Source organism: Lutra lutra, chromosome 9 (assembly GCF_902655055.1).
Source record: "Lutra lutra chromosome 9, mLutLut1.2, whole genome shotgun sequence".
NCBI classification, from domain to species: Eukaryota; Metazoa; Chordata; class Mammalia; order Carnivora; family Mustelidae; genus Lutra; species Lutra lutra.
The window spans coordinates 122,869,944-122,893,191 of record NC_062286.1 but is presented as its reverse complement, the minus strand read 5'-3'; the positions used below and the strand labels follow the sequence as shown (position 1 = coordinate 122,893,191).

At 40.1% G+C, this 23,248-nt stretch overlaps 1 protein-coding gene across 1 annotated transcript in view; it reads right to left on the bottom strand.

Annotated features, from left to right (window-relative positions):
- RPRD1B (regulation of nuclear pre-mRNA domain containing 1B) overlaps positions 1-23,248 on the bottom strand; it is a 51,843-nt gene that overhangs the window by 25,940 nt on the left and 2,655 nt on the right. The window contains exons 2-5 of the mRNA XM_047745389.1: positions 20,142-20,271; positions 12,898-13,031; positions 4,367-4,479; positions 2,440-2,566 (exon numbers count right to left, since the gene is read on the bottom strand). Coding sequence (XP_047601345.1) covers positions 2,440-2,566; positions 4,367-4,479; positions 12,898-13,031; positions 20,142-20,271 — 504 coding nt within the window. The remainder of the gene's footprint in view (positions 1-2,439; positions 2,567-4,366; positions 4,480-12,897; positions 13,032-20,141; positions 20,272-23,248) is intronic.

Below are 23,248 nucleotides of genomic sequence, written 5' to 3'. Positions count from 1 at the left end.
GAGGCAAAGCTGGATTTAGGAAAGGTGGCCGAGGGGGGAAACTGAGTTGTTATTAAATGGGTATAAAGTTTTAGTTTTGCAAGACAAAAAGAGTTCTGGAAACTGGCTGCATAATAATGTGAATGTGCTTAGAGCTTCTGAAGTGTACACTTAAAAATGGTTAAGATTGTAAATTAGGTGTATTTTATTGCAATTAAAAATCAAAATAAAGGGGCCCCTGGGTGGCTCAGTGGGTTAAAGCCTTTGCCTTCAGCTCAGGTCATGATCTCAGGATCCTGGGATCAAGCCCCACATCTGGCTCTCTGCTCAGCAGGGAGCCTGCTTCCTCCTCTCTCTCTCTCTCTCTCTGCCTCCCTCTCCACCTACTTGTGATCTCTGTCAAGTAAATAAATAAAATCTTAAAAAAAAATCAAAATAAATTTATTAATTTTTAAAAAGTGGGGCGCCTGTGTGGGTCAGTTGGTTAAGGTCCAACTCCTGATTTAGGTCATCATCTCAGGGTCATGGGATAGAGCTTTACATCGGGCTCATTGGGGAGTTTGCTTGAAATCCTCTCTCCCTCTTCTTCTGCCCCAGACCCCCCATGCCTCCCCTTGCACTTACTCTCTCGCTCGCAAATAAATAAGTAGACCTTAAAAAAAAAAGAAAAAAGGCTATGAGATATGAGACCTTTAGGTCAGTGAAAACAGATAAATAAAATCACATACGTTACTAGCTTTCTGTTAATTTGCTCCCAATTTTTACAGACTATTAATTCTGATAGTAAGAATAAATGAGTTGATCACTATAATAACCTCAAAAGTTGGAATGAGCCAAGAGAAAAGCTGGAGTTTTGCTAGACTACAGTGAAGAGGAAAGAGGAAAAACAGAGACTGAGGGCATATGTAAGGGAGCAATTATAAAGACTCTGTGCTAAGTAGAGAAGAAAGTAAGGCCGGAGGGGAGTGGAGGCTGAGAAAAGGTGGAAGGACTGACAGACAGGAGGGTCCACCTGCCGGAGCTGGGGAAGGAAGAATGAGCCCAGATGGTGCCTGTAGGATCGAGACTGCCTCCGAGCTGTGTCCTGCAGCTAAGCATGCTCCTGACCTGAAGTCTTTACTTGGCCTGTACCCTCTGTCTGGGTGGCACTTGCTTCCCTCAGATATCCTCACGGCTTGCTTCCTAATCTTGGGGGCCTCTGATCAAAGGTCATCTCATCAGAAAGGTTTTCCCCAACCACCTTTAAAATAGAGGTGTGCCTCGGAGGTATTGCAGGTTCAGTTCCAGACCACTGCAATAAAACAAACGTCACAATAAAGGAGTCAAATAAGTTTTTTTGGTTTCCCAATGCATATAGAAGTTATGGTTACACTATACTGTTCTACTAAGTGTGCGAGAGCACTAGGTCTTTAAAAAAAAAAAAAAAAGTATAGGGGCGCCTGGGTGGCTCAGTGGTTTAAAGCCTCTGCCTTCGGCTCAGGTCATGATCCCAGGGTCCTGGGATCGAGCCCCGCATTGGGCTCTCTGCTCAGCAGGGAGCCTGCTTCCCCCTCTCTCTGTCTCTGCCTGCCTCTCTGCCTACTTGTGATCTCTGTCTGTGAAATAAATAAATAAAATCTTAAAAAAAAAAAAAGTATACACTGTAATCAAAAAATACTTTGTTGCTAAAAAATGCTAACTATCACCTGAACTTTCAGTGAGTCCTAGTCACTAATCACAAGGAATATAGTAGAAAAGTTTGAAATATTGCAAGAATTACCAAAATGGGACACAGAAACATGAAGTGATCAAATGCCGTGAAGAAAATGGAGACGACAATCTTGCCCGAAGACACCTAACCTTTCAAAAGCCTCAATTTCCTTCTATGCAATATGGGGATATATAGTCAGGGACCTCAAAAGGTTATCACAAAGAGAAGTATCTGACACAGAGAATTCTCTATGAATACTAGCTCGTGCTTCACTCCTTCCTTTCAATTCCCATGCATATAGCAGGAATAATATTACGTGTCCCTCCCTGTTTAACTGGAGGTGATCATCAAGAGGGCAAAATGACATGGCAAACAAAATACACCTGGCATTCTTGACATTAAAGGCACTATCATCTATGGGGTGTGTGTGTGTGCAGTGTATAAATCACACAGCACTGAATCATAAGTTTTGTTAGCAAGAGGATCATGAATTTAATGTCTTCTCTCCTGTCCCCAAATCACATACACAATTTGCCCTTCATTTTCAACAGACCTTACTTAAGATTGCCACAGGTTGTGGCATGCTGCATTTCTGCTTAGTTCCTAGAATCACTACTCAAGCATGGACTGTTTCAACAGCTACGCTGTTTGCAAAACCCAATACCACATTGAAGAAATCTGTATCTGCAGATAAAAGCATGACCTAGGGTTTGATGCATTAGAGAAATGTCCCTCTTCCTTCACCTTTCGACCAAACTCTACCTTCTCACCTGTTATTTTTTCCAACAGAGAAACATCCTGCACTTCCTGGGGCAAAGACGCAATCTTCTGCCGGACAGTAGCATCCCCTGATGCAGCATTTTCCAGGTCCTGCAAAGCTTTGATCAGTTCCTCAGTCTGTACAATAAAAGCACAAACAACACTATCCATTAAGACATACGGGATTTAAAGAAAGTTAGCCAGAATTAAACAGGGAAAAAAAAAAACAATTGTTCCTGACATTTACAAAAACACTGTGCTCGGTACCAGAGTCTATACTGAGGTCAGTGATTAGATTGGACGATGGATTCTAAGAGAATGTACAGTTAATTTTTCTAAATCGATAGCAGAACATGAAGAAATTCTACATAACCTGGAAAAAAACACAAAAAACAAAAAAACCAACCTTTTTCAAGGAGCATGTTTTTGGCAACTTTAAAAAAAAGGAGCCTGGTTCATACTGCTTAGTTTCAAATAATGTTATGATTCCTAATACAGAATGGTCTGGTCTCCAGTATAGCATAAAGGCGTGTGTAACAGATGTTGAACAACTGTGTACTGACTGATTAAATGAAATGACAATGCCTACTTCAATTCTTTCTTGGATTTGTTTTACAAAATGAGTGTCACAAAGATGACAGTTTCCATTTTGGCAGCCACTCCCCAAATTAAATGTGTCAAACTCATTAATTACAAAGGGGAAAAAGACGAAGAAAAGAGCAAACCAAGAACGCATACTTTGTACACTAAAAGGGTAATTTTAAATCATCAGAAAACAGGATGCCTGGATGGCTCAGTCGGTTAAGCATCTGACTTCAGCTCATCATGATCCCAGGGTCCTGAGATCAAGTCCCACAGAGGACTCCCTGCTCAGCGGGAAATCTGCTTCTTGCTCTCGCTGCCTGTCACTCCCCCTGCTTGTGCTTGCTCGCTCTCTCTGACAAACAAATAAACATATAAAAAAAAAAAATCAGAAAACAATGAGTGCTGACAAGTTCGCCAGTTGATCATGACCCAGGAGTAAATAAGTGGCAATGTAGACAGTAGTCCAATTACTCTAAAAGTTAATAATTCAGGCTGGCCCCCTCGGAGGTTTTTAAATGCAAAGCTATATGGCCTAACACTGTTTTCACTTAACCCCCAATCTCATTCAACATTTTAACATAACACAAACCAGAACTGCTTCCTATTTACATAGGCCTTAGCGACACCTATGTTTGATAAAGTAAAACTTTTAGCCAAAATGAGAGGCCACGTAATTCAGTAATTTAGTAAAGAGCACGGTCTCTGAGGTCAGTCACACCCAGAGTCAAATTAAGACACTGGACAAGTTATTTAACATCTCTTTGAGTCTCACTTTCTTTGACAGTAAGTAAAATAAGTAAGTAAGTAAGTAAGCAAATAAATAACAAAAATTAGGCAATCACACAGAGGTTGAGCCAATTCATATGAAGGGCTAAACAACGCAAATATATAATCAAAAACTCATCTCTATTTTAATACGTAAATATGTGATAGTGTAGCAAATTTGTTATAGCCACACGGACTATCCTAGAAACTAATGAGCTGTCTACTTATATAAAATAACCATGCTACAGGAGAAAAGCCATGGCAGAGGGCATTCAAATATCTTTGTAGCATTATCCACCCTTTCTCAAATATCTACTTTTTTGAGAGTATTTTCAAGTCCTAGGAATGAAACAAAACCAAGTCCAAATACCGTAAAACACATAAATCCATCCAGACTCATGGCATGCAAAGACAAAGGCGAGCCTGCTGTCTGGCAAGCTTTACTGGGTGGATCTTGCGCCCAGTGCCCTAAGAGCTGCCCTCTGGTGGTTCCATACTGTTGGTCCCTGGCGCCACCCTGTGGCCGTAATCTTCAACGAGCGGTCCCTCCACCAAGCCACTGTGTCCTCTCTGGGAGTTCTGACATACCAAGAGGGGTCCTGCAGAAGGATCTTGGGGAGAGTAGCTTCCAGGGTAGTCATCATCCTCCTCGTCTTGTATCTGCTGAAAAGTTCGCTTCAGAGATTTCTTCTCCTCTGTTGCTAGAGGGAAGGAAAAGGGCACAAAATTTGGGTTATGAGGGCCCGTGCAGGAAGGAGTCAAATGCTATGCACAATGGGCCACATGCAAAAAAAAAGGGCAAAGGGGTGTACATTTCCAAAGAGGGCTTAATGTTAACCTAGATGCTAGTTATTTTAAATTGATCGTAATTCCCTACATTACTGAAGAGTCAAAAAATGGTCTCAGGTCTGTCATCTCAGATTGACTCACTGGAAAAAATACTACCAAAAACCATCATCTAAAAATGAAACTTACCAAACTTAATACATTTAAGTAAAAAGCTTATCTCTTGAAAATATAAGTTAACAAGAGACTCAAAGTGGTAAGAAACCCATGAGAATATAATGAAGCGAGCCAATGTATGGGAGGGTTCACAGAAAATACACTGCATATAAAATGAAACGCTATACACTCTGCAAGATATGTCAAAAAGTAAAAACAGGTATTCCTCACTTTTCTAAAGCTTGCTTTTATGAAAGACCTACAGTAATAGTACCGGTTTTCACTAACCAAAAGAAATTCAAAGAGGATTTTCGCTTTCACAAAGAAAGGCCCAAAGCGCAAACAGCGGTCAGCATGTGTGCTGCAAGGAGTGGCTATGGAGGCGGCAGGCACCCCACGCGGCCAGGGCGGCCCTGCCGAGCTCCTTCCCAGCGACTACACTCAGCATCTCAGCATCACGCCTCCAGAGCTCTGAGCTGTATCTGTGAGCATCTGTGCTTTATCTCGATTTATTTTGTGCATCTGTTAGCAAGATGTGGCCTAAGGTATCAGAAAAGCCTGAGAGAGGTTATTTTTGGGTCTGGGAATGCGCAAAAATTTTTCCATATAAATTAATGGTAACTGCTTCTTCACTTTATGCCATTTCAGCTTAGGAGATGTTTCATAGGAATGGTCTAATTTCAGATGGCAAGGGAAACCTGAGGTAGAGAGAAATCTATCAATAAAATTATGTCAGAAATTCCACACATCATTTCCTTTAAACGCTCCCTTTAAAAATAAAACTAACCTTATTTTATCTTAAAATTAAAGATAACCATTGCTGAGAAATATGACTGATAAAATTCAGAGAAGTTACTTAAGTCGCTATTTTAAAATTAACCACTTCTGAGGCAAACAGTTTACATTTATTATTTGTATTGTATGTTTTTAAATGGCTATGAAAATGTGCCCATTCCAAAATCGTTCCTTTTGTATCAAATTGGACAATACAGGGGCACCTGGGTGGCTCAGTTGTTAAGCATCTGCCTTCGGCTTAGGTCCTGATCCTCCTGGGATAGAGCCCAGCATCGGGCTCTCTGCTCGGCTGGAAACCTGCTTCTCCCTCTCCCACTCCCCCTGCTTGTGTTCCCTCTCTTGCTGTGTATCTCTCTGTGATAAAAGTAAAATCTTAAAAAAAAAAAAAAAAAAAAAAAAACTGGCCAATACAAAATAAATGCCAAATGTCTGTGGGACGTTAAGTCTAAATGACACAGTTAGGCTTGGGAAGTAAAGAAACGATGGTAACGTGTGGCAAGCACAGTAAACAGTTTCTGTGCAACTCTGAGATATGGCATCTCCAGCTTGCAGGTGAGAAAACGGAGGCCCGAGAGGTTCAAAACTCATCTAAAGGCAGGACTTTCAAAATCTGTACTCTTTCCACTGTAGTCAAATTCCTCAGGAGCACACACTCTCTCATCTGTCAAAGGAGGAGTCACCATGCACCTGCCTCCGAAACTGTGAGTTATAAACAGAGTAACGTACACTTCTTAATTAAACATTTTCTCCTGGAACCAAGGATGTAGTTCCTGTTCCAACCTTACACATTAACTGACCAAACTGCTTGACGTGAAAGCCAAGTCAGTACTTCGGGTTTTATTTTTTCTTAGCGCTTTGTTCCTCTGTTCTACTAAATAAAGGAAAACGGTAACATTTCCATCAAGGCGAGATTCTAGTAGGCACAGATTTGTTACCAAGGTTGAAACAACACCAGTCCCCCAACACCTGGTTCAAATTGCAGTTACGGTGGCATATCCACTCTGAGTAACTGCATGAACAAACTTTGCTGCTAACTTCACTCCACAAATCACTGCGTGAGTAACAGAAATGCATTGCGATCAGTGGCCACATTACGCCGTTCAGGTCACTGGATGGTCACTGCACAGCTGCTATTTCAGTTCACAAATAAACAGCAAAGTATTCGGTTGTGTTGTCTCCCAGGGATCAAATTCACATGACATTTCATTCAAATGAATAATCAGAACAGGGAATTGAGTGAAAATGACAAAGATGAAAGAGGAGCCCAGAAACTAAAACTAAAGCTCATGCTAGAAGTGAACGGAATATAAAGGGAGCTGCAGAAGACTTGGGGGGCTGCGGGGACACTGGCTTGCCACCCCTTCCCAGAAACTCTAGGTCCCCAGGCAGAATCACCTGGTGAAAGCCAACTTATCAACATAAGAAATCGGTTGTGATGACAAGGACGACCGTGTCCCGAGGAAGTGATGCTGACAAAACTCTTCACATTATAGGAACTCTCCAACATACCTCCTGACATGGAGAGCACTAAGGGTAAACCACTGAAAGCCGATCCAAACAACCAGGATGCTTGCTCCACACCATGGATTACACAAGAAGGCAAGCTCTGGTCAAACTCCTATCGTGCAGTTCATTTAGAAGAATAAAGCACTTTAATTCTCAAAGTTTCTAACGTTTTATGTTCCCTAACGATCAGTGTTGCTATCTTTTTTGTTCCCTATAGATTTGTAATCAACCATGAGTTTTCAATTCTTTGATAAAAAAATTTTTAAAGTCATGGAACTATCATAACTCTTCCCCTCGATTATTAAGATCATTTTGCATGGTTTCGGCCTACATAGTATTTTTACAGTCCTGCGCTATGTAAAACAAGGACTGCTATATTTGTAGAACAGAAAGCCTAACAGTATATAATTTGCATATGAAATATCTAACAGTACTTAGCACCACACTAGCTGCCTAATTAATGTGCAGTGTGTGTGGTATGACCCTCACTGACACTTATAAAGCATCAGAGTGGCAATGTGTTAGGAGTAGCCACTAAAATAAGTACATAAACGAAAACAATTTTTTAATATTTTTGTCCATTTCCAAGCACCCAGAATAGTGCTCAATGAAATAATTGTTAAATACACTAAAGAAGGTAGAAAAATTACAAAACTTGAATCCTTCAGTTTCAAACTCTCATACAGAAGTTATATATAAAAACTGCACAGTACTTAACACCTCAGGACCCGCAGAATCACTGAATCTGGGCAGTGGAAGGCCTTAGACCTACGTTGTTGCTTTCCTTTATGAGTATATATCCAGGCTCACAGACTGCAGTTTGTCCAAAGTCAAGGAGCTCATCAGTCTACTTCTGGGCCCTATAGCCAAAGTCACCCACCCCCTAAACTGGAGTACTTTTTACCACTTCGTACTGGTACTCACTCATGGCATTACAAGACTGAAATCAAACTAATGAAAATAATGCAGGCCCATTTCTGTCCTTGGCCATCCTGAGGGAAGCGGGTGTAGTAAGAGATAACCACCGTCATCCTACTTCAGTTCTCTCCTATTTCCACTGGAAATGAATTATTCATCATTTTCTTCATAAGGCTTCTCCTTTCCTGAGCTACCTACTTACACTATGAACACTTCCACTGGCCCCATCTTCCAAATACAATGCCTTGGAGACCACCAGAATCTCTCCTAAAGTCCCAACTTCCAGCAGATTCTACACTTCTGAGATGCAGCTTACAGATCTCTCCTCTCTGTTCCTTCCCATCGCCTCTTATCAGAAATGTGCCCTTTTCCATGCCTTATGCAGACCACTGTCCCAACCAGTCTCCCTGACGCTAGTCACTCCTTTTCCAACTTAGACTACACTCTTAAGAAATGAATCGCCCGGGGGCGCCTGGGTGGCTCAGTGGGTTAAGCCGCTGCCTTCGGCTCAGGTCATGATCCCAGGTCCTGGGTTCGAGCCCCACATCGGGCTTTCTCCTCTCTCTCTGCCTGCCTCTCTGCCTACTTGTGATTTCTCTCTGTCAAATAAATAAATAAAATCTTAAAAAAAAAAAAAAAATGAATCGCCCGCAGGCCTCTACTCAAAAACCCAGAACGGCCTCTCGTGATTTTACAATGTCCAGCTATGCTCAAAGCCCACCCGGGGTTAACAGCAGCAGGATCTTGGGCCAGCATCTTCCTCTACTCCTGCAGCACCCGGCCCTGCTGTGCTGTATGGCGCCGGCAGGCACATGCCTTACCTCTCTGACTGAAACATTAAGTATCTTATTTCTTTGTATCCTTAGAATACCTAGAAAAGTGTCATTAAGCCTGAGTTGGAAACTTCTTGAAAGCAGAGGTGGCACAGAGTCTGGAAAATACCAGCGCTATACCAAAAATGACCATGTGCCTCCATTTACACAAACAGGACAGCCTGCTCTGTTAACTGTCCCCTGACTCATGTGTACAAAGTCAGCAATTATAATGCCCGGCATTCTCAGTCTAGTCAGGCGGCTATTAAAAATGGCCGAGGAAGTCTGTCAACCCCACTTCTATCACTCAATTTAAGACAAGGCACCCTCCCACTATCATTTCAGTTCTGCCCATACCATTTACACTTGCTTCTTGACTCAACCACTGTTTATAGTCTGGGCATAAACTTCAGGTGGCCCCAGTCTGCCTGTCCTCATATTGTACACTCTCTACTCTATCCTCCAACCTGTTCCTGTGTCTCTAGTGGTCTTATACTCGGCTAACATTCAAGTAATCCTGGTTCCCTAAGCATTTCTAATATGCCTCTTGAATACCTGACTGTGGTAGAATTTGAGACACTACAGCAGACTACAAAATTAACTTTGAGGCAAAAAGTTGGCCTGAAGGTTCCTGAACATTTTATAAAATGCAGCCATCTACTTGTAAAGCTAGGTCTTTCAAGGAATCCACTTGAAATTTTCTGGGATTAAAAAACAAACAAACAGGGGCGCCTGGGTGGCTCAGTGGGTTAAGCCGCTGCCTTCGGCTCAGGTCATGATCTCAGAGTCCTGGGATCGAGCCCCACATCAGGCTCTCTGCTCAGCGGGGAGCCTGCTTCCTCCTCTCTCTCTGCCTGCCTCTCTGACTGCTTGTGATCTCTCTGTCAAATAAATAAAATCTTTAAAAACAAACAAACAAACAAACAAAATAAAACAAATAAATAAAAATTTTTAAAAAACCACACACAGGAAAAACCCCAACACCTGCAGGTTTTATATTACTTTTATTAATGAGAAACAAATCAGGAAATATTCTTTGCAATAGCTCCTGCATTCTTTGTTCTCTCTCTGCCAAATAAAGGAAACTGTAAAACAGAACACATTAAACTTTACTCACAGAAAGAGAGAGCCCTGCAGCCAAGGTCTGATGCTGGACGTACCGTTCTGAAAGCATTCCACCAGTATCATCTCAAACTGAGTGGCCAGCGCCAGCACCAGACTTAAACCTGGGGAAGCTGGGCCTAGAGCTTGTGCACTTAGCCACTATGTGAGCTAATCTTGCACAAAATCTGGGGGACTAAAAATACTAACAACCCTCCTCCTACGTTTGGCACTGGATCATTGAGAAACTCAGAATGCTGGATATTAGAAACAGGGAATAGGTCTCAAATAAAAGTCATATCATCACTTCATTAATAACATTTACCCATGTTATCTCAAGTGATCTTAGGACAACACTGTGAGGTGTTATTACTAATAGCCATATGGCACAGTGAAGAACCTGCAGCTCAGAGAGATCTAATGCTATGCCCAAGGTCACACAGCTTAGAAGTGACAGAGCTGAGATTCATCCTCTGAAAGCCTGGTTTCAAACCCCTGCTTGGAAGAGTTAAACTAACTATACTAAGGTCCAGGAAAGCTGGGTGACCTGCTCATGAATTCATACCCTAATTCAAATCTACTGAATCCATGTGCTTCCAGGAAAAAAATACGGTGTGAAGAGCACAGGCTTTAAAGTCATATAGACCAGAACATGAATTCTCCACTTATTAATTATATCTGTTTGGACAAAATTAACTATACCCTTTTGAGCCTTAGTATCTTTATCTGAAATATGAAAATAATACCAAATTCATAGAGGAGTTGTAAGAATCTAAAATAAATTAACATGAAAAGCAGCCAACAGACAGGCTGGAACATAATAGGTGCTCAATAAATGTTATTTCCTTTGCATCTACCTTTCTTTTCTAAATCCTTCTACAACTGTAGGATACTGTGTCACTCACGTGTGACTTAAGTAAATAATGAAATTCCATTCAGTCCAGTGACAGCTTGAGTATGCCCAAGAACAGAGAGACAACTTTAGAACCCTGGGTCCTATACAAGGGGAAATGGGTACATACACCCAAGTTCTACTTTTCTAAAACAGTATTTTTAAGCTCATTTATTCTCTACTGTCAAAGTTCCACAAGAAAATTTTTATTTCAAAGGTAAATTCTAGAGTTGTCTCAAGACAAAGAAATATCCATGAGTCAAAGCTGAAATATAAAAGGACTATATAATTTTAGAAATAAACTTCTGGAGAACTCATCAATATTGTCAAAGGACTGAGGTAAAATATTATGATAACTCAGGTCCAAAGAAGATGGTGAGGAGACAGATGGAGTCAGCTCAGACTAACACACGTGTTGGAACCTTTGGTATATGCTTCCATCCTTACAGCACAAAGATAGAGAAATCACCTTAGATCAGCTTTATCCTCCACATGGAGGAATAACTGCCTCAACGGCTGTTAATGTCTAGGCGCCCAAAAACATCAGAAACCCAATGGAGCTATTTTCAAATCTACCACTGCCACAAACTCCCCAAACTGCCGGACCGCTCCCGAGGGGCGAAACTATTCCCCCACCCTCTGCTCAGTCCTACAGCATCAGGCATAGCCACTTACTCATAGCACACGTCTGGCAAATGCTTGTCGAATTGAAATTCAACACTTAGCCTCCAACATTGTCTTTCAGAGTTCCCCTACCCACCCAAAGTGTTTTAAAAAATCAGCACTGTTTACCAATGAAGTCTAAGAGTAGAGAAGAGAATGCTGAATAATTCTCTAACATTGTCCAGAACACCTCCAAAAGCTACAATACAAACACGACCAGAATCCAAAGTAGGGAACACCTTGCTTTTCAGAAGCTACCTCCAGAGTGACTTCAAAACTGTTTCCCATCAACTCTAGGTAAAACAATGACCTACAGTCGAAAGCACTTATGTCCTTCTTACAAAGCCTCTTAACTTGTAGTTTTAGGGGAAAGTTGCCCCATCTTAAAATGCATGTAAACTCAGACCTGGAAGATCTCATGAAAGGTACAAAATAAAGGGCTGCTGAATGAGTGACATTATCAGGTAAACTAACCATGGTTAAATGCTATAGCAGAGGCATATACAAAGTACCAGAGCAACATGGAGGGAAGGGCTACATGTGCCTAGACAAGGGAAAATGACAAAATGAGAAGAGCATTCCTAAAGAATGAGATCACCACACAGTGAAAACAGCAGAGGACATTTCAGGCAGAGGTAACACCAGATGCAAAGGAAGAGGTACCCTGAGAGCACCCAGAAAGGAAACTGTTGGGTATGGCCAAAGACCATGGTGTACGTGAAGAAATGGAAGAAGAATCTGGAAAAGTAAATGAGTTCAGATTACAGAGGATCCTAAGTACTACCTTAGTACTTAGACTTATCCTTCCAGACAATGAGTTCGTGTGCAGTCAGATCAAATCTGTAGCTCAGAAAACGTCATGCCAACTAGAATTAAACCGTGCAACTAACCACAAACCTACAAACCAAATAATGTTTGATCTGACTCCTCTTTAAAGAAAAAGAAGCTCTTAAGAGGACTCGGTGAGGTTCACACACATACATGTACATTCTTCTGGAGGATATTCTGGGTTCGGTAAAGACCAAAATCAATTACAGATAGCAAGATGACAAACAGCAAAAGCATGTTCCAAAACCACACCAACATTTGATGAAACCAAGCTCTAGAAGGGCTAAGGGACATATTCAAGACCCCAGAGTAGTCAGTGGTAGGGCCAGGGCAAAATCTTAGTCCAAGGTGCCTCCTCGTTCCCCAAAACTAAACAATGTTGTTGTTCCTTTCCCTTGTGCACGGAAACTCTCTGCCAAGGCAGAAGAGAGCCACATAGAATACACAGCAAAGTTAAGGGTGTGAGATGATGGATAGCATGAATACTAGAACCAGGCTTACACGCTGCGAGCACTACATAAATTCTCACCATCATTTATGATCATCTCTCTGAAGAATCATACAATCGCTGGTGGTTCACAGCAACCCCCACTGCAGCTTTTCATATGTGATTCGAAAGTAGGCAAAGACCAAGAGCTGTAAACATGTGGTGATGTTTCTACCTTTGGGGGGAGGGCTCTTGGAGTCCTCCATAGACAGCTTCAGCTGCTGTATGAACTCGCCGCCATACACACTTCTTTCTTGCCAGATGTTCAGCAATCTTTCTAAAGGTTTTTTACAGCCTTCATCTGCCTCTCTGCCCAGAAAAGACGAAAAGATAGATATAAGCTTAAGATTTTTTGTGTTTAATTAGGACAGACCTACTAAATGAGTTACATATTTAAACACAGATGGAAGAGTAAGACACACATTGTGACAAACAGATACCCAAAATTTGACCCAAAACTACATTCTTCCTGTGGTGTGTAGGGAAGACAGAGGGAGTATGTTATAGAAGTAATCTGTCCTTATCTCCTTTGAAAGATGGGGCAAATAGGGCAAAAAGCCAATCGCTGATTGTTACAGAGAATTATCAAAAATCGATCATTTCAAATGTGACAGCTTGCTTTATAAGAAGACATTAATCAAAATGTAGGGCCAGACATTCTGCTGGAAATTAAAGGGAGCCAAAACCTTTAAGGGTAGGAAAAAAAATGATTAAAAAAAAAATGGGGAATAAATTCACCATGACCCATCAATGCTAGCACATCAACATCTCTACATGTCTTATAAATACAATCATACACATATACCAAGACTGATCTCGACTTAAATTAACTACTTCATCATTATTTTAATTCTGGGTTAGGTATGTAGTCCCCATTCTCACAAAGGTGTCTAGTGGGTAATCTTAGAACACACTGAGCATAACATAGCCCTTTGTAATTTATATCTGAGAGAAGCTATACCGTTTTTTCTGACATACTGTACTCTGGAAACAGAGTATTTTCAATGAGATAACTAGCACTAGCACTCAGTGTGCAACAGCTGCTTACCAGAAAATAAGAGACACCAAGTGGAAGAGTGTGGGAAGACTTTCTGAAAGGAAAACAAATTCTATCACCATCCATAGTGTTACTATGACTTGTTCTGGTTTATAAAGCTGTCTGGATGTCAGTGATCTTACTCTGAGTGACTTCCAACAAGAAGGGATACACTGACACCTTAGTTTCTAAGCCAAGATCTTTAACAGGAACTTCAAGAAGAAAGAGGTACAAAGGAAATATGCCCTGATGGCACTTTTCTACAATTTACGGCAACACTCAAGGTCACCTGCGGGTTCAGCTTGAGCTGCTCAGATGCATCATTTAGGAAACAGGAGTGGCAAATTTTACTGCATTAGAGTCAAAGTACTAAATCAGAGTACAAAAAAAAATATATTTTTTTTTGGTCAAACTTTTTTTTAGTCAGAGGTGAAGGGGGAAAAAAGGGAAAAAAATTTCAATGGTAGTTTATAAAACTTAGAGCTACGACTGAATCATTTGATACTGGTGATAAAAACACTCCACCTCCAAAATATATCTAGAAACAAACTGCTTCTCACCCTTTCCTCTCTGTCAAGCTGGTCCAAGCCACTATTTTCTCTTGCCTGATTTCTGGTCTTCCTGCTTCCACCCTTACCCTCCTACAAACTAATCTCAAGCTTTAAAAATTCTGTTGCATCAAGGCAGATCATGTCACCCTTTGGCTCAAAACTTGCAATGGTTCTTCTCATTCTCCCCCCCAAAAAAAGTGAAAGTTCTCATAAAGCCTACAAAGCCATTCTCAACACAGCTCATTATTTCTCTGGCCTCACCTAACCTCTCCCTTCTTCACTCCCTAATAGTTACTCTGGCCCTCTTGACTCAGGGCCTTTGCCTGGAACCACATTTCCTTACAGGGCAGCATGGTTCAAGCACCCCTTCCTAATTTCCCTGTTTAAAATTAATGCTCCCCACCCCTACGCTTAATTTTTCTCCATGCAATTTAGCTTCTGATATGCTATTCAATTTACTCGTTGTTTAGATTCTGCCCATCTGAATGCAGCTTCCGCAAGGGCAGTGATCTGTCCTCTCCCTCCGACACACACACGGCGACCCACCCTAGAACAGGCACAATATTGGCCTCATTGTAATCTTTCTAGAAAATTTTTAGTTAGATTTCGACAGGCCATACAATTAGTTACCTTTCAAGAATCATCTTCCCACAATAAAGCCATTTGTATCATGCATCAGCTAAACATTCACCTGCTCATTCAATGAGGTTTATGAAATACTGCGCTTGTAATACAAAGACAAGGCCTAGAGCCTGACCCAACAGCCCCTTCCTTTTCCACACCTCAACCAGGGCCCTCAAACATATTTACCCTCTGCTCAGAACTTGCTCTCTCTCACACATGTGCCTTTGCTCATACTATCTCCTCTCCTTTGAATGGAACCCCTAAAGGAGAACAAGATGAAGAGGGAGAAGTTGGGAGCAATGCAGGTGGTTTAAGTATATACAGAGTATGTGGAAATAGCAGAAGAATCTGGAGGGACAGAGAGGAATTAGATTATGAGGGCCCTGAACACCATATTAAGTATGTGGCCTTTATCCTGAAGGAAACGGGAAGTCTCAAATGTATGTCTTAGAAAATAACTAGTATAGCCAAATCACAACTTACCAGAACTTAACTGGTTGATACTTTTTATAACCTGTTCTCTGCAAATTCTCTGTTCACTTAATATAAAGAGAAACCTATCATGAAAGGGTGGGGGACATAATGCAGACTAAATATTTGGGACTCGATTTAGACCAAGACTGGTTGGGGGTATAGATTCAGCCACATTACTGTATGCGATGGAAACTGATACACAAAACTGATAACAAATGACACAAAGTCATTTTCAAAAGGCTTTTACCACTTAAGGCAAAAGTCAAATAGGAGCTCGAGTTTAACTGGTGAATGTAATTAGTCAGGATAGGCTAATTCCTGGAGCAATATCATAAAAGTCAAAGTTTTGCCAGGTAAGTTTCAAGGCTACAGATAGAACACTCTAGAAGTCTTTTTACTCATGAGGTTTTGCCTTAAGTAGCTCCAATGAAATGAAATCCCATTAGCACTTGGAAGTGGGTACAACTAAAGCAATAAAGTAGTTTTATAACAGACGGAATTATCTTTCCAGGTTGCACTAACTCCATCGTGAACTGAGAAATCTTTAAGCGAAAAAACACCAAAAAGTCCTTGCTATTAATCAGTGAGTAAGCAGAAAACGATAAGGAAGTATAACTTAAACACAATTTAATTACAAATTCAATCACTGCAAAACTGATCTGAAAAGTATAAAATGCGTATTATACACACAGAATTGCTGCTTGAAGTGCCAGCTGAGGCCTCACCCAGCTTAAACTTGGGGGCCTTTTCTTCCTCTCTAGTTCTAATGGCACTTCCTTGGTACACCCACTATAATTTGTGTTTCTGTCTTATCCCATGCACAGTAGCCCTGTGATAAGCCTACTAAAAGTAGGAATTCTTTCTAAATATCCCCAGCACTTCCAACAGAGCCTCCTGAGAAACTGAAGCAGAAATGGTCCATTGCCAATCATGCAGAAAAGAGCGTAGCAAGCCTGAGACTGCCACCCTTAGAAAGGCCTGCTCACCGCACTGGCCCTTGGCTGGCACCTGGAAACTTGGGTTTCAGGAGTGTTCCTCCAGTTTCCTAAGTAATAATCAGAGTGGTTTACTGTGCCTAGACTGTTTGTGCAAACAATATAATTTATGCTGAATACTTGCTTTCTTTCTGAGAGTTGGGAATTTTGGCAGAGGGTACCTGTGGCCAACGCCAATAAAAACCCTGGGCACTGAGACTCTAATGAGCTTCCCAGGTATACGACACTTCACCCATGTTGTCACTACTCAAAAATGGAGGAATTTAGTATGTTTTGTGTAACTCCACTGTGAGAGGACTCTTGGAAGCTTATATGTGGTTTCCTCTGGACTGCGCCGATTCAACTTTTCCTTTGCTGATTTTGCTTTGTATCCTTTCACTGTAATAAATCGCAGCCATAGACACAACCATATGGTGAGTCTTGTGAGTCTTCCTAGCAAGTCACCAAACCTAGAAGTGGTCTTGGGAATCCATGACACAATAGTAAATAAGTGTGTATATGGTGGTAACTCTAAATTTATGTCTCCAGAAATTAATTTCCTACTGAGCTTCAGACTATCTATCTACATCTACCTATCTGGCATCACCCCCTTGGGATATCTACTAGCCACCTCAGACTTAGCATGGTCAAAACAAAACTCCTGACTTCCTCTACCACATCTTTTCCCCAAACTTGATCTCAGCATATAGCACCAGCAGCCATCCACTTAGTCATGTCAAAAACCTAGAAATAATCTGATTTCTCTTTTCCTTCATTACCAGTTCCACTAAGCTCCCCCAAGTCTTATCAGTTTTAGTGGGGGGTAGTGAAGCAAATCCATTCACAAAGTAAACATTTGATAATCTGGAAGCTATTACTATCTTCTCACTGCCCTGAGTTCTATCCAATGTCATCTCTAGGTTGTAGCAGAGCAATACCCTTCATATTCCCTTGGCCTTTATAATCCATTCTCCACACCAAGCCACAGGGACCTCTTAACAATGTGATGGAATATATCGTTCCCCTGCTTAAAACCTGTCACTGACATCCCACCAGAATAAAATTCTCTCCCAAGGCTTTTAAGACACATTTGACTGGCACCTGCCTACCTCTCTGATCTTACCCAGATACCGCTTTTCCCTTTGCTCAACACATCTGTTTTAACCACACTGGCCCTCATTCTGATCCTCTTAACATGCCAAGATTATTTCTACCTTAGGTTCTTTCTAATAGCTGTTTGTTCCTACTTCACATGATTACCTCAAATGTCATTTCCTTAGAGAGGCCTTCCTTCATCACACTAGAAGAGATCCGACTCCAGAATGTCATTCTATTTCATTATGTCCATATTATCACCCTCTGAAAGTATCTTGCTCCTTTCTTTGTCCTTGCCTACCTTGTTCACTGCTGCTACTCTAGTGTCTACATCAGCTCTTGGCACATGGAAGGCACTCAAATATATGTTGAATAAAAAACAAAGTGTACACAACTATCTCCAAATTCAGGAGAAAGTAAGAAGGCATCTGTGTGGGAAAAAAGTTCAAAGTCGAGGTAATTAAACTACTATTCAAATTAAACCTAACCTATGAGCTTGGTGGCTTCCTCTGACTTGAGAGGTTTGGTTTGGGTTTTTTTTTGGGGGGGGGTGAGGGAGGAGGTAGGAAGTTATCATAAAAAGATTCCTCATTAACTTTGGTCAATATTAATGGGTCCACTATCTTTGTTCATCAACTGGGCACAGAAAACCAGAGAGAATACTTCTTACTATGGATAGGGTACATCAGGATTGAAGTTAAGCAGTGGCTTTTCTAACAACGGCAGGAGGAAAGGGCTTAGAAACATGGGGATCCTGAATCTAATACCAAAAAAGGACCTTGAAAGAACAAGAATGCAAAATATTTAAAAAAAAAAAAAAAGGAATTAGAGTTTTTTTTTTTTTTTTCATTGAAAAGGACCAGGTTTACTTTCCACATTAATGCCATACACAGAATCTGCCAAAGACATTTTTACAGCGCCTCCTAGATAGGCTTTAAGATGTTAGACCAAATAAAAATTCAATCCCAGTACCGCCCATTCACATTCCCCTTCTCCTATTCCTTTCTACTTACCCTTTCTGGTTTGGTGGGCAGTTAACGATTATTGTTCAATTTTAAATAAAAATGTTCTGTGTACTAGTCCTACAGGAAATTATTTTCGTCAGTTTCCTATACCCTAATTAACTCATTCAACAAATATTTACTGAATCCTTACTATACCAGGGTAGACCACAATGTTGCCCAACTCCTGGAACACCAATCACATCAAGGCTACATAAATGGTATCCCCAAAAGCTATGAAACCTGACAGCTCTATGCCAGACACTTTACTAGGTGCCTGGGATACTGTGAAGAACAAAAAAGAAACGGTCCTTCTTGTCACAAAGCTTACAATTTAGCATACTTCTATAACTGAGCAAAGACTGGTGACTGGGCACTGTACTACAAGTTTTCAAACAGACTGGTGTACTTCCGCCCCACAACAACTTCAGTGAGGGAAGTGGTGTCGTCCCCTTCTAACCAGTTAGGAAACTTGTAACTGAACTGTTAGTAAAAGCTAAGTAACACGTCCAAGGTCACTGAGACAGTGCTGGGAGTAGAGCTACAGCCTAAGAAACTGAACCACATCTCCTCAAAACAAGAAAATGCCAGGCTCCAATTTGAGATGGCTATCCTAGCAGTCTGTTCGGGGTTCAGGATTGTTTCCAGCTCATAATGCATTCTGCTTCTTCGGTGTCCATGTTCATCTCAAGTTAGAGCCAGCTACATCGCTGACAAACAGAAGTCTTTTTCCCATCTTTAGAAAATTAGGTATCATTTCTTTCTTTCGGATTTTTAATTTTATTCCTTCAAACTTCTCAAATCTTTCATGGAATGCTGGGCTCATTTATACATTTGAGGCCTTTCACGTAGACTTCAGACCTTAGAACAACTTTGTTTAACGAAATGGTCTCCTTTTTTTGGCCTTCCAAATTTCCTTCTGCAAAGATGTTTATTATGCGTTTACTAAGTAATATTCTAGTGGAAAATAGTTTTTCTTTGCTCCTCCTGGGCAACTAACTTGTGTCTACAGAAAAGCAGTTTGTTTTTAAATAAATAAAAGTGATTATTATAGACGTTTTAATCAAATGAATTTCATGTGATATTAGTTACATGTGTGCTCTATACTCTAGTCTTCTTGTTCACAAAACATAATAGTGACAGAGATTTAGTATCTACTTTCCACACTGACAATTATTATCTTTGCAGTTACAGTAATAACCACTATTTTTAGTAAACGAGACATCTAGACATCTAGAAGGAAACAAGTAAAAATGAAGGCATAACTAAGTAATATCTTGCTATTAAGGTTTTGTTGCTGGAATGTTTCCTGGTACGATTTAGCTTTGTGTTCTGACCATAAGCTAATGAGACAACTCAGCCAAAACAAGGAAAACACCACATTCAAAAAATGAATTCAATAAATGAATACAGCTAGGAAAAAAGATGTTCTACAAGTGCTAGACTCAATCCCTTCAATGCATCAAAATGTTTACACATCTGAGACAGCTGAAGGGCTCAGCAGAACATAAAACTGTAATTTGGCCTTTCCAACACTCTGTAAAGCACACCCCTGTAAAATATGAAGTTGTCAATTGCAAAGGCTCTCCCAGAAAAGGAAAGAACAGTAAGGAAGAAAGGGTAATTCATTTAAATACCAAACCAAACAAAAAATCCAAACATACCTGGCAACATGAGAAAAAGCATCCACAAGGACAGATTCAAATTCTCTAGTGAATTCAGGTCCTTTCCTTTTACTGTTTTGGATGACATCATTGGCTAAGTACAGAAAAGTAAGCTTTCTATTTGATTTGGCTGGAAAAAAAGAAAAAAAAAGATAATTTAATTTACACCAAGGAAATTCTCAATGCACAATTCTTCTGCCCTAAGCTACTCCTAAAGAACATTAAGACAAGTATTATTTACTTGAGACCAGGCTTCCTTTACAATTGAAACAACAACTTAAATAACTTGTTGACATCACTAACAAAAAAGGTTTGAGAATACAAGTTTGAAAAACAAAATAAAACAAGAATGGGCCATCTTCATTTCTGTAATATTTTAACCAGAATAACTGATGGTAAAATAAAGATAATCCAAAGAAAATTCCTAAAGGATAAGCAGTCAATATCCTCAAGAAGACATAATAAAACCAAGGTTTATTCTATTGCAAAGATGAGCATTTTTAATTCACTATTAATTACCAAATACTGCAGAATGAAGACTGAGCCAGGTTTCAGTTTTAAAATAGATTCTTGTAATTTATGTTCCTACACTGAGAATTTCTCTAAACATTCCTATAACAATCATCAACGATAGTAACTCTACAATCCAGAGACTCTCTATATGCACCAATGGATGTTTATCTCAAATATAAATATATATTAATGCTACATTATTATTGAAAATTTAAAGATGTCTGAATTCTGGATATGCAAAATTATGGCTCCCACAGAAACCATAATTCTTCTCTCTTATACATACTAAATGTAGTATTTCCTATTACTCTGTATGGCATCATATATTAAACCATAAAAACCTCATGTACTATGTCTGAGTTACAGTTGCTTGGGGGAACATTACTGAATTTCCTGGCTTCTATGCACATAACTTCTCAACCATAAAGTTACATCACTATCATTTTTGGTCCCAGTTTTCTTTTAAAAGAAATAAATAAGAATACAATCAGACAGTCCAAAACACTAAGTTTTCTCCAATGCTAAAATACCTGAAAAACTCAAGCAAGCCTTATATCAACCTTTACATACCTGAAAAACTAGTCCTTAACTCTATTCCTCTCAGAAACCACTTGTTTCTTTTGATATGCACACAGCATGTATAAATTCTGACACAGCAGGCATAAGATGTGACATTTTTAAAGGTAGCTACAGAAGAATAACCCAAGTTAAAAACAAGATTTTTAAAAGCATGTAATAGTTTAAAATGATGACTTAAAGTATTCATAAAATTAAATATGGATATCTTGAGCTGTATTAACCTTCTGGTAATAACCTAGTTTACATGGCTGACTGACGGTAATATTTAATCTTTAACAACTTTAATTATTATTCAAAAGCAGATCAAAAGTGTCAATAGTTACAATATTCTACCATTGCTACAAAGGTATCTTATAGCAAAGGCTTTTCTTTTTTTTTAAGTAAACCTTGTCTGGAATGTTGCAACAAGTAAAACTACCAAGTCCATAATGTTATGAGTTAACAGTTTCCAAAGTACACCAGAACTTCAACAAAGGTAATTTGACTAAGTGATGCTTTACAAATGCCATATATTTCATGTTTAAAAACCCAGACTCCATTGTATAAAATGTCAATTTCCACAATTAAGACATACATTTTTTTCAGTGCTGCAAACATGATAGCCAAGAGGCCAGAGAGCCAAAGTTTTCACTATTTACAATGCCAATTAATTTTCATCATCCTCAAACTTTGCAATGGGGATTTAGTCAAAATTTATCCCTCGACATCCAGCATCCTGAAGCCAACATGAGTACCATGTGTGTAAAGGTCATACGACAAAGCCCAGAGCACTTAAATACTCACACCCTCTACTCTAGACCCAGGTGACAACTCACTTATTCAGATGTCTTTCCAATATGACACAGTATATCCTTTCACTCCCTATCTATGCCCATTCCAAATGGGATGGAATAGTTACTAGGCAAAATTTATATAACTGGCTGACCAAAAAACTCAACTTGTTTAGCTGGTTTTGACATCTAAAAAAGTTGGGGGAGGGGGGCTATTTATCTGCATTCAGGCCAACATATAAAAACATTACTAAAAAATACTCATCTAAGGAGCATTTTACATCAAACTTCACGATAAAGAAAGGAAGTTCTACCTAGGACAGAGCCCAAAGTGATAAATTAAGAATTATTCCTAGTGGAAAGACAGTAACCCATCAAGAATAAAAGTAGCATTTAAGCAAAAAATAGTAATTTCTGTAAGCCCCGTAAATATTTTGAAGGCGATTCAGACAGAATCTGTAAACATCTTAGGGAAATGACTTGACCAGATAGAAATGTCCACTTCTAAAGACTCAGGGTGGGCCAGAACCTAAGGGGCTAGTCAATTTGAACATAATGGCACAAAATCTTTTTCCACTTCTGTGTGGGAGCATTCTCTATTCATGAATGAGGCCTGGGTTATTAGGAAGCTGTATCCTGATGCTTGGAAGAGCATCTCTACCTTGGCACTATCCAATATGGTAGCCACTAGCCACATATGGCTATTGAACACTTGAACTAACACAATTATATAAAACTTTCGTTCCTTAGTCACACATTTCAAGTGCTCAACAGCCACACGTGGCAAGTGGCTACCTTGCTGGGCATTATGGATATAAAACATTTCACAGAAAGCTGTAGGTAGTGCTGTTTGGATCCTCTACTCAACCATGAAAATGACACTGGAGACCACAATCAAACTCCTAACCTATTTTTTTTTTTTTAAGATTTTTTATTTATTTATTTGACAGAGAGAAATCACAAGTAGGCAGAGAGGCAGGCAGAGAGAGAGAGGAGGAAGCAGGCTTCCCGCTGAGCAGAAAGCCCGATGCGGGGCTCGAACCCAGGACCTGGGATCATGACCTGAGCCGAAGGCAGCGGCTTAACCCACTGAGCCACCCAGGCGCCCCCTTATTTTTTTTTTTTAAGATTTTATTTATTTATTTGTCAGAGTGAGCACAGGCAGACAGAGTGGCAGGCAGAGGCAGAGGGAGAAGCAGGCTCCCGCTGAGCAAGGAGCCTGATGTGGGACTCGATCCCAGGACG